The sequence below is a fragment of the Oncorhynchus gorbuscha genome, linkage group LG08 (assembly GCF_021184085.1).
Source record: "Oncorhynchus gorbuscha isolate QuinsamMale2020 ecotype Even-year linkage group LG08, OgorEven_v1.0, whole genome shotgun sequence".
NCBI lineage: Eukaryota > Metazoa > Chordata > Actinopteri > Salmoniformes > Salmonidae > Oncorhynchus > Oncorhynchus gorbuscha.
In genome coordinates this window covers 52,644,309-52,656,546 of record NC_060180.1, presented here as the reverse complement: position 1 = coordinate 52,656,546, position 12,238 = coordinate 52,644,309, and the positions used below count along the sequence as shown (strand labels likewise).

At 43.2% G+C, this 12,238-nt stretch overlaps 1 protein-coding gene across 10 annotated transcripts in view; it reads left to right on the top strand.

Annotated features, from left to right (window-relative positions):
* map4l (microtubule associated protein 4 like) overlaps positions 1 to 11,553 on the top strand; it is a 58,314-nt gene extending 46,761 nt beyond the window's left edge. For 5 of the 10 annotated variants that reach the window (XM_046359849.1, XM_046359847.1, XM_046359848.1 and 2 more), the window contains 9 exons: positions 419 to 819; positions 1,282 to 1,491; positions 1,862 to 1,994; positions 2,171 to 2,236; positions 2,900 to 3,144; positions 6,632 to 6,713; positions 6,904 to 7,028; positions 7,458 to 7,623; positions 7,895 to 11,553. In XM_046359849.1, the coding sequence (XP_046215805.1) occupies positions 419 to 819; positions 1,282 to 1,491; positions 1,862 to 1,994; positions 2,171 to 2,236; positions 2,900 to 3,144; positions 6,632 to 6,713; positions 6,904 to 7,028; positions 7,458 to 7,623; positions 7,895 to 7,899 (1,433 nt within the window). In that variant the 3' untranslated portion in view covers positions 7,900 to 11,553. Of the gene's footprint in view, positions 1 to 418; positions 820 to 1,281; positions 1,492 to 1,861; positions 1,995 to 2,170; positions 2,237 to 2,899; positions 3,145 to 4,119; positions 4,164 to 5,541; positions 5,635 to 6,631; positions 6,714 to 6,903; positions 7,029 to 7,457; positions 7,624 to 7,894 lie in introns of those variants that run through there. The other 5 variants (XM_046359843.1, XR_006839988.1, XR_006839989.1 and 2 more) reach the window with 5 other exon arrangements.
* The last annotated feature ends 685 nt before the right edge of the window (positions 11,554 to 12,238 follow it).

The following is a 12,238-nucleotide window of genomic DNA, read 5'->3' as shown; positions in this document are numbered from 1 at the left end:
TAGTACAAAATATTATCACTGATAGATTATCATCACATGAGTAAAATATGGCAGTATTCGGAACGCTTGTATTTTGTGACGATCAATCAGAGTATTTTAGAGGTTTGACATTTTAGTTGCATATTTGAACAGCCGCAACATGTACAAAGTCCTGTTGTCCTTATACGCTGGTGGTATTCTTAGGTGGCATTTTTAGGATGCATTGTTGTAGCTCGATTTTCAAGCTAATGCCAGTCTGAATCTGTGCTTAGGTTAATAACACACAGTAAGATATGATCGCTCTCATGGATGAAAGTGAGTCTGGCACTTTGAAATGTTTCTCTACCTGTATTTGATCCTTAGAGTAATTTTGGTGTTTATATATGACATACAGTATTGCAGGTTTGCTAAATATGTATCTGTTTTTGTCTCTCTACAGTGAAAGCAGAGAATAAGGACAAACAAGAGAAGGCAGATTTCTTCCCAAAGACAGATAACTTGAACATATTTGAGAAGACGGAGAAGTCCGACAAGGTGGAGAAGAAAGAGAAAGAAGATGAATCTAAGAAAGTCGACAATGCCGACAAGACCTCAAAATCTGAGAAGATCCTCAAAGATGAAGAGAAGTTCCATAAGACGGAGAAGAATTATACAAATGAAAAAGTGGACAAGCCAGAGAAGACAAACAAAGATGAGAAGATGGAGAAGAAAGAAAATGAGGAGAAAACTGACAAGATGGTCAAAGCTGAAAATAATGAAAAGGCTGGGAAAGGTACTGCAAAGTCCCAAACAACCAACGGAAGCAATCAGGACCTCACCAGCCCAGACAGTAAGGCCAAGGTAGGTCAAGGAAAGGCTGGGACAATGTTGCCATTCATTTCATCTCAGCAAGCTGCTTCTGCAACTGTCACTGCCATCTCTAGTGTGTGTGTGTGTGTGTGTGTGTGTGTGTGTGTGTGTGTGTGTGTGTGTGTGTGTGTGTGTGTGTGTGTGTGTGTGTGTGTGTGTGTGTGTGTGTGTGTGTGTGTGTGTGTGTGTGTGTGTGTGTGTGTGTGTGTGTGTGTGTGTGTGTGTGTGTGTGTGTGAGTGTGTGTGTATGCGTGTGTGTGTGTCTGTGTGTGTTTGTATGCACATGCTTATGTGCAATTCGTCACTGCCAATTTGCTCTGCTGATGCTCTTGGTTTGATTCTGATTTGCTTTTAGTGAATGCTGCTTCTGCTGCTTTACTATCCTGCCTGTCCTCTGTTGTATGCTTTTTGGTTTGCTTCTTTTCTCCTTTATCGTGTGACGTTGTTATACAGCCTGCTGTTGGGTCAACCAAACCAAACTCTGCCAAAACACGGCCCACCTCTTTGTCCACTGGGGACGCAGCTGGGCCCCCAAAACGTTCCTCCCCCACCTCAAGCTCTGCCAATAAAAAAAGCCCCGTTACCAAGGCAACCACTCCCACTGCTTGCACCAAGCAGCCAACGCCCGCTGCCAGTCAAACCCCTAAAGCCACCAAGTCCATGGTGAGTTCCCTCCCACTTTCCTCTGGTGTCTTCTCACTGGCCTCCTCTTCTGTGGTTGGCACCTTGTCCCCCTCCTGTTTGTTTGGTTCTGCCGTATAACTGTCTAGTGCCCACCTACTGACTCTCACTCATAGTTTGTGGACCACCAACTCCCTGCATTATGACCTCTGTCCAGTCTCTTCACCATTTAGGGTAGTCCTACAAACTGAATCTTGTCTATCACCTCCCTGAAAACCCCAGCATACTGTACATTTCCAATATCTCATTTCTGTTTCCAATCTTTGCTCCCCTCATTTCCTAATCACTTTCCTTTTTGTCCCACGCTCTCTTCCACAACACCCATTCTCCGATTTCCCGTTTGCTTACTCAGACTCCGGAAAATGGTCCTCCTGTGCCAAAGGCCAATGGCACGGCAAATAAGAACGGTTCCTCGACAACCGCCACTACTAAACCTGCTGGGCCACGCCCCTCTGCCAGTGCTCCCTCTCTGCGCCGCAACACCGGTGAGCGCTAACTCTAACTGTACCGTGCAAACTTACATCCTTTAAGGTACTTTATTCTTGATGATGGTGATATTCAAAAACCCAAAGTCAGAATTCATTGGTCATCCTTCAGATCATACATTGTTCACAAGTCTAAATCCTGTAAGGTGAGCTTGGTTATGTCCTCTACCCTACAGTTCCCAAGACTGATGATACCAAGCCAGGTGACGTGAAGAAGCCTAGTACGCTGAAGACAACACCAAGTAACAACAACCAACCTACACAATCTAAGTATCTCAGTATACAACTAAAACACTCGGAAGTTTAATGTATTCTTTGAAATTGTTAGGACAGACATCATGTTTTAATCTCTCCTGACAGTGCCATTATGATTACACAGAGAGACAAACACAGTGGATATGTGTGGTTAAGAGACAGACAGGGATGCAGAGGGAAACAGAAACGTAGGCTGCGTTTACTGATCTTCTTTTTTTTCAGTAATTGAATTGACCAATCACATCAGATCTTTTCACATCAGAACTTTTTCAGAACTGACCTGATTAGCCAAAAGACCAATTAGTGAAAAAAAGATCAGAATTGAGCTGCCTGTGTCTCCACAGTAGCTCCAGTTAATGAAAACACTGACTGAACCCTCAATCCTGTCGTTTCCTCCTCTGAGATGTTCATTAGTCATCAAATCAGGGGCTGGTGACCCAGCCTTGTAAAACTAACTACCAGAGACCACAGTATCTACTGTCTGTAGGTAGTAGCAGTGTGGTTCCTCATACTTCACAGTGGACTTGTTAGCGTCCAGCCCATTGTTTCCTAGTAAGTCATTGTTAGTGCTGTGTGCAATCAGCTCAGCTCCAGCCGTTAGAGGGTACTGTTCTATGGTTCCTCATGTCCTTTCGCTCTCTCTGCCCCAGCCAAGCCCAGGGTGCCTCGCACCTCCGCCACAGCTCCGAGCACTCCTGCCACCAACGGGGAGCAGCCTCGCCGACGCATCACCAAACCCCCAGTGCCCAAGCAGACCGCTATGGAGAGGAAGCCACCTGTACCCAGAGCACCTAGGACTCCCAGACCTATCAACGCACCCCTGCCGGACTTAAAGAATGTGCGCTCCAAGATCGGCTCCACAGACAACACGAAGTACCAGCCTACCGGCGGCAAGGTGCGGTAACCAGGGATAGAGATGTAGTGTGCATGGAAGCTTGTGGTGATGGGTCTATTTAAGAAGATCGACATGACACATAGAGATTTTTTATATTAGCATATTTAAAGTGCTTTCAATGCTGCCAACTAATGCCATTCATAGCAGGGTTTTTCTCACAAGCAAATTATCATACAAATTCCATATTATTAAAACCTCCTCACCGCTACCATATAACAAGACCATATACCACCACATTAGTCATTGCCACCTTTATTGGCCTCCTCAACTGAATAGTGGCACAATGCATGCTAACCCTAGAGAAAATATGTCAAGCAAATTATCTGTCTAATTCTACTGTTATTTTTCATTCTGTAGTTCCCTTTCTGTTCTCTCCCCTTTTCCTCTCTGTAACGTTTTTATTTTCTCTCTCTCGTCTCTCCACGTTACAACTGACAGCCGCCGTCACTCATTTGACCGACTGATACAAGGTGCTGTCACCTGTATTCATAAAGATCACTCTGAAAAGAGGAATCCTTTCATACAGATGATCATCTTGGAAAATAGCCGTCATGTCCAGTCTTTACCTACGGCATTGGTTGTGACAGTGTCCATCCAACAAAAAGGTTGCCTGTCACAGTGATGTCAGCATAAGGGAGACTCCCTAGAAAAACGATCTAAAAAAAAAATAGTTTCAGTACCAACCCTGCACACACTTCCACTAATATTGCCTGAGAACTGAAGAGTTGAATTGGCTCCCTGAGCCAATGTCTAGGCTTTGGTTTAGCGAGCCAAAGCACTCTTCTACCATGCAGGAGACTTGGGTTCGAAACTCATCAGTGACACAAACAGGTGGTGTAGCTGAAAAGCAGAACACTTCCCTCCATCCATACACCCACCACCACACTCTCCTGTGCCCTGACTGGTGGCACTGACCCAGGGCCTTGGGCAGCCTTGTCTCCTGGTATTGACCCAGGGGTGGTTGTCTCCCCTCAGGTCTCCTCGGCGGGGGCTTCCCAACCAAAGACGGCCCGGGCAAAGTGAGTCCCTATCATCACACACCCCTCTTTCATTCTCACCCGTGTGCCTAACCACTCTCTCTCCTCTGATATCACACTGAAGGAATTGGCATAAGTGGATATTTTTGTCCACTGACTATTTGAACCTACTTGTACACACACAAACACATAAATAGAGACACGTCACACTCTAACACACTCACTCATGCACATTCTCACCTTTTCTTCTCATTCGTGGAAACCTGTTGCTTTCCGGTTTAAAATGTGGAATGGTTGTGGACAGTGTATGACAAGTCTCTGTATCCCCTGAAATGCACAGCTTAACTGACAGACAGACAGACAGACAGACAGAAAAACAGACAGACAAGACCTTGCCATCATTCCCCTGACCTCTACAACCATGGCACTACCCAGAACACCACAGGGACCGTTGTCCTTCGCTGGTCCTCCCGTTCACCTGGTACATTTAGAAGAGCCCTGAGCTTGAGTATTTTGAGAGACCCTGGATGGCTTTTTGAGTTCGTAGTGCAACCAATACCACTGTTAATGTTCATTTGGGTTTACTTCGTAGTTTAGCCTTACACTTTATACAGTCCTATTAGCCTTGTATGATTCAATTAAGGATTTGAATCAGTTATGTAGTGGTAAAAAAAATGGTGGGTAAACTGATCGCCAGTCGAGGTGAAAAAGTTATGCTTACTATACTTTCAATGCAAATGTCCAAGATAAGCAATACAGAAACAAGCTCCAGTACTCATAAGCCAAGTGTTATAGCAGAGTAATGTAGCCATTGGTTGTCTAACACCTGTGAGTTGAGTTCCGTGATATATGAACTGGAGGCAGGGTGAACAGGCAGTGAGAACTAACAGACCTTGGCTGTTGCAGTGTGTTTCAGAGGGTGACTCAGCCTGCCTGTGCTGCTACCTGCGTCACAGAGCCGCAAACTCATCCAAACACCAGGCGTCTCAGAATACAAAGCAAAAAAGAAATGCAGAAAGCAGACTAGTGCTTTTCATTCAAGGTTTCTGAACAGAAGTTCCCTTGCTGTGTGACAATGTTTTAAAATCAAGAATTGATATCAGAGAAAAGCTGGCTGGCTAGTATATCTGTTTGGGTGTGTGAGAGAGAGAGAGAGAGAGTAACACTGCCGTAGTTCTCAGTCACATCTAGAATTGGATTTGAGCTCATTTGCATGTAAATACTGATGTCTGACCAGCCAGCATTTCTGACTGTTGTGTGACTTGACTTGACTTACAAGGAGCAAGTAAGAGTTAACACCACACTGCATGCTCTTCAAATTGCTTTCACTTTTATATCCTGGTTGCTCCTCCACCATCCTCCACTAATTCTACACTCATCATAGTGACCCATTCCCCTCTGCTACTGTGCTGTTTTGTAGGTTATGATAGTCCACAAAAAACTGGACTTCAGCCATATCACCTCTCGCTGTGGCTCCAAGGATAATATCAAGCATGTCCCTGGTGGAGGGAATGTAAGTACAACACATGGTGGTCCCATGTGGCTGCTGCCTCCATCCCCATATCCCACTGACATGCTCGATTGGACAGAGTAATGTCCTAACGTTCTAGTCATTCTATTTCTATGGTCAGCCCTATTGACCAGCCTAGATACACTGAGTATACCAAACACTAAGAACACCTTCCTAGTATTGAGTTGGACATGGACTCGAAAGCGTTCCACAGGGATGCTGGCCCATGTTGACTCCAATGCTTCCCACAGTTGTCGTTATGTCAAGTTGGCTGGATGTCCTTTGGGGGTTGGACCACGCTTGATAAACACGGGAAACTGTTGAGTGTGAAAAACCCAACGGTGTTGTCGTTCTTGACACAAACTGGTGCACCTGGCACCTACTACCATACCCTGTTCAAAGGCACTTAAATATTTTGTCTTCCCCATTCACCTGAATTGCACACATACACAATCCATGTCTCAAATCCATGTCTCAGTTGCCTCAAGGCTGAATTTTTTTTTATTATTGTTTTTTTTTTACCTGTCTCCTCCACTTCATCTACACTGATTGAATTGGATTTAACAAGTGACATCAATAAGGGATGATAGATTTCACCTGGATTCACCTGGTATACCACCTTCTATGTCATAGAAAGTTCTTAATGTTTTTTATACTCAGTGAATAATGTTAGGTCCGAGTGCTGTGCTGTTTATGTGAACTTTCTCACCCAACTAACTAGCCTACGAGATAATAGCTTTCTATCTGCCTCTCACTCTTTTACATTGCAACAAGCATTTTCCTCATTAGGTGACAAACAATATTTTTAAATGGATACTTCAAATTGCCTACTCCTCCAATTTACAGTACCTCAGCGTTTTATCTGTCCAAATTTCATAATCAGTGTTACACTGGTGGGCGAGAGTGATTCAAGGCATTGTGTGTGAATTTCAGAGTGGGTGTTGTTTCATGTTTGCCATTCATACTTCAACATTTGTGTTGTTTGTTTGCGTGCATTCAGGTCCAGATTCAGCATAAGAAGGTGGACTTGAGCAAAGTGACCTCCAAGTGTGGCTCTAAGGACAACATCAAGCACAAGCCAGGTAAGACTCCTAATGATTTAGGAAAATATATCTACATCCCAAATGGCACCCTATTCCCTACATAGTGCACTAGTTTTGACCAGAGCCTCATGGTCCCTGGTCAAAAGTAGTGCACTACATAGGGAATAGGGTTCCATTGGGAAGCATCCTATACCAAATGAATTCTCTTCTTACCCTACTTGTAACTAAGGTGTGTCCACTACAGGGGGTGGAGACGTGAAGAATGAGGCTAAGGCCAATGGCAATGGTAATGGGAAGCCCAAGGTGGGATCAATGGACAATATTGGCCTTGAGGCAGGGGATGGACCAATCAAGGTAAGGTCACCATTCTGTTGTCGTCACATAGTCATTAACATTTCTATCTAACCAGGATTTGGTCATGAAAGTATTTATTTAAATACATTTCAGAAAGCTTGAAGTTATAAAGCAATTGTATATTGCAAAACACAAAAACACAGCATCTTTGTGGTTGTGGTGTTGGAAAAGTTTCATTTGAACATGCTGGTTGCCCACATACAGAGAGCAATTTCATCCTGTTAAAACAAGCAATGTCATCATGCATTAAGGGAGTTTGTCCACTAGATGGCATTAATGATTACCCGGCCTCACTACTGCTTCATAGAATCACAACAGATAAAGAAAAGATCATTGAACTTATAGAAATGCATAAACACTTTTTCAATTAACAAATGATTGTTAATTAACATCAGCGTGTGTCTGACTCTGATGCTGGTGTGTTTCCAGGCTGTGGGGATGCCGGAGAAAGCTGCAGGGAAAACATCTCCCCCTGGTGGAGCTCCAGCTACAGGCGCAGGAAGCATGGCTAAAGAGAATGGGAATAAGGCGACGCCTCCTCCTAATCCCTTTGGGGGTGACCCGATGGGCATGGACAAACGCATCCCGGAGACAAGTAGGTGCCCCTTCCTCCAAAAAGCACTTGCACTGTCATGCACTCTCAGAGCTTTAATGTTGAGATGGCCTCCATTGCCGAGTGCTCAGATGAGAGATAAGTAGGCTCCTTTTTAGCTTTCTTGCTACAAATGAGAAATTCTGCACAAAAACATTTGTACGTTATTTTATGCCATAAGTCTAACCAGTTTACTCTCCCCTCTACTCTTTCTCGTCTTAATTTTCTCCCCTATCCCTCCATCGTTCTCCATTGTGTCTGTATCTGCCTGCAGATTGAGTCTTATAAGCTGAGCTTTCGCGAGAACGCACGGGCTCGCACCACCAACGGCGCCGACCTTATCTCTTGGCCCACCCCGATTGGCAGCCCCCCCCTCACCCCCATCGCAGCACCTCTCTCTGTGTTTCTCTGGGGTCCGCCAGCTTCCTCCTCCACACCCTCCAGCTCCGACCCAGCCCCTCGTCACCCAGCCCTGGGGCAGGGGGAAAAATACTGAATGCTAGCAGGACAAGGACTTCTTTAGCACATTCCAACTTACTCTTTTTACCTCACAATACAGTATCGCATCACTACTCTCTACCCTCGTTGAATATCTGTCTTAGTGGTCTCAGAAGAGCCCGTTTTAAAGTATAGAGACCAGAGTTCAGACAGATAGAGCAAGGTATTTCTGTACAGTGGGGTTTTTGTCTCTTCTAGATTGTGCTGGCTTAACTTGCTGTAATATAAGGGGAGTAGTATGACCTCAGAGTGAACCTTCTAGAATCTAGACCCTCAGTGTTCTGTGGTAGTTATGTCAGCGCCTGCTTCTTTTGTTCCAGCCTATAAGCACTGTTCTTATACGTACAGTAGTGCAGTCTTGATCAAAATCACAAACACCTACAGTGTCGCACTGTATATTAGTATGACTTTTTTTTGTCATAGACTATCACAATGAGCCACTGCTATGTATGTGACAGGCCTAACCCTAGATGTAAAACCTTCCTTACCATATCTAACCCTCTGGATGAGCATAGCCTCCCCTGTACTGTAGGGACCCCAGATTTCACTTATGCAGTACAATTTGATGGTTAGTGAAGCACCCCTTATTGTGAGCATGTGGGACTGTCATGTCATCCCAATGAAGAGCGGCTAATATGCCACCCCCTCACTTAACCAATTCAGTATGTCTTGATAACCTTCTGTAAACCTGTGACCCCCCCCCACACACACACACACAACCCTCTCAACAATAAGAAACTAGTAGGCTGTTACAAACAGTAGGATATTTAACATCTTTTTAAAAAAAACTCTGTATTGTGTTTTCGTAAATTATTGTAACAATGAGCTGATGTGTTGTTCTGTTGTTTAATCATCAATATACCCTTTTCCTTTTACTGTTACATCTCTCTGAAAGCAATACAGTGAGTGGTCTTTGCCTGAGGATACAACTTCCTCTTACACACCCGTACTCGCACATGTAAACCACAGTACGGTACAGTCAGAGAGCGAGCGAGAAAAACCCTCTCAGTGTCTGTGCACAGAGACTGGATGCCTGAGGCAGGACAGAATAATAAGCAGGAGGCAGAAAACAAAGTGAGGAAAGGCCTATGATTTGCACCAGGAGAGTGGAGATACTCCAATGACGATCAAGTCTCTGTAGTGTTGGCCCAATCGTTGGGACAGGGAAGACGAATAGAGAGCCATGTTGAAGGAAAGCAAGATTTAGATAGAGTTAACAATATTATCGTAAAAATCCAAATACAATTTTAAGTCAATATCAAGAGAAGTTTTTGAAGGACAAAGATGATCATTGATCTCCAATGTAACAATTGTACATTTGAATTATTCTCAACTAATTTACTGTTAAATATGAATTGATTTGAATGGCTGCTTATGCTACTGGTTCCACTGTGAATAGTGACATTATTGTGTAATAATAGGGCACAATTGCTTAACCAAGCAAATATATATAGTAATATATATATCAGCTAATTACTCTGTTTAACTTGCTATCGGTTTTGTAAAGAGGTTGGCGGATGGAATTGTATAGCATTACATGACTATGACTTAGGTTCCGGTGTGTGTGTGTGTGTATAGTAGTTGAACGATCTTTGGGATGGTCTCATTTTGTGATCAACATTTAGACGTCTGTGGAGTCTGTCGGATTTGTGGTACGTTGCCGGATCAAGATCAAGGGCACCCGGGTGGCCTTTAATATACTGCTAGTTTGGCTCTTAAGAGTATGAGAATTGCCGATCCTTTTGGAGATATCCATCACACTACTCCAACAAGAGGGATAATGGCCACAGATTTCAATGTGTAATTGTGCCTTGTAGATTCTCAAGGCTGAACTGTAACAGGTGTACAGTTCCCCCCCAAAAAGTACATTTGTGTCCCCCACCCTAAAACACTTTTACTTTGATTTATTTGTTGTACGGTCGGTAGGGTGTAATCGGAATCTATTTGAGTGTGTGCACTGCAGTGGAGGAAATAATAGTGATCGTCAATGGCCGAGAGAATCAAAGAGCAAGTGATCAAATTATCGAGAAAGAAAAGCAAAAGCACCTTATGATATTTTTAAGGTATTCTTTCCCCCAACATTCCCATGGTTAGTTCCAAAAAAATTGTAATGGAATTAATTCTTCCTGAAGACTAAGCCTTACACTGATGAAAGCAGATGAAAGCACTTTGAATGCACAGTGGCATGTACATTTCATGTTTGAGCTCTACAGTATGTTTGAGTGAACTGTTGCCATGATTGGATGAACAGATTTGTCTTTTAGTCTCCTTGGTGGTAACCTTGCTCACTGGTCACGTTAGTGGACTTTGGTGTCATGCTTTGGGTACAGTGGTCACTCACGCTCAGTCTGTTCTCCTTGTGCCTGTTAGGCATCACGTTTATGAACACTCACCTGTCCAACGCTTAAATGCTAACTTGCACCACCACCCTTCCATCAGTCTTCGCACGTTCGTTTGTATATAGACATCCACATGTTTTCATCACCACAGGAGAACAAGGTATTGATGTTAGGGTCTTTATGGACGTTGAGAAATGTCTTTCACGTTCATGAACCCGTTTCCAGAGAGTGTTTTCTTTCTGGAGTCTGCCTTTTTTCAGAAAGGGCTGAAGTACAAGAATGTTTTTACAATTTAATATATTAAAGATGCAAGATATGAATATAATATGTATGAACCTTTTGTTTTGTTGTAAAAAAAAAATCACAATAAGACACTTATACTCAATATAAATTTGACTGACAGTAGGAAGTGTGTGTCGAGTCCAGTATGGGGACTGCAGCAGACTGTGAATAGCTTAAGCATTCAGCGATGGTTAACTTCTCAATGGATGGTCTAGGTGTGCTTTTACCCACTCCAGCTCTATAGTGGATAAACTGATATTTGCTTGAATGAATTAACACTTTTATCTGCCTCTTACACGTAGACTTACTATATGTAGAAAATCTACCAGAAACAAAGAATCATCCGATTTAATGCATATTCTTCCAAGTGTTTTGTGTCGCTGGTGAGCTTATCGAGTGCTCAACTGTAATCATGAACCAGGCATTGTGAGGATAGGTTGAAGGTCAAGCTCCCACATGCGACACCTGACACACACAGCCCTTGAATGTCGTCCAGACACCCCCCCCGCCCCTTGTGAGACTAACAGTAAGTGTCTTTTGGCATGTGTTATGTAGTGTGCTTCTGTAAAGCATCAAGGAGCCCATAGCTGTGCTTCTTCTTAGAGCACACCTACAGTGTGTATTATTCTCCATAGTGCACACCATAAGAGCATGCAGAAGGCAATGGATTGTAAACATCTGTCATAGATAGGAGGAGTTAATTGTTTCCCTTTCGATTTGAGTAATGTAATTTGGTATGAAAGAGATGTTCATCGTGATTCATTGTTAACTAGTGATGTGAATATTAATCATGAAATAAAAGACAAGCAAAACATTTATGACTTTATGTTTCCTATTCTTCTAATTAATTCTCTTTTGTGCATACTTTGTCATTTTTTCCATAAATAACTATCTTAGGGACAGTTCGACATTTACTGGAGGGGACCACAATAGGGGAGAGTTGTCTAACTGAATTTTTTGCTTTCGGGAGGGTTGTGTGTTTTTTAATTTGGCACATGGGCACATGGCAGTTTTACCTATGCATACCTGTGCATTCGGAAAGTATTCAGACTGCTTCCCTTTTTCCACATTTTGTTACGTTACAGCCTTATTCTTAAAAGGATTAATCAACACACAATACCCCATAATGACAAAGAGAAAATAGGTTTTTTAGAAATACCTTATTTACGTAAGTATTCAGACCCTTTGCTATGAGACTCGAAATTGAGGTGCAATTGCATTATTGTTTTCAAGTGAGTACAAAAGCCCTATGATTTTGATATTTCATTCCATTTGGATCAGTTGTGAGTCTACTCTCTACAGTTCATAAGATCTAGAAAGGCACAGTAGCAGGCCAATCTGACTGTATTTTTACTTCTATTTTATTTAATATTTTTCTGGGATGAGCTGTCTGTTGGGGATCACCGTCCTCCCAAGTCGTCCTACAATAATATGGCCACACGCGTCACCTCCTCTCCAATCCAAGCGGCTATTCCTCCCGCACCTAGAACCTAAAAGGC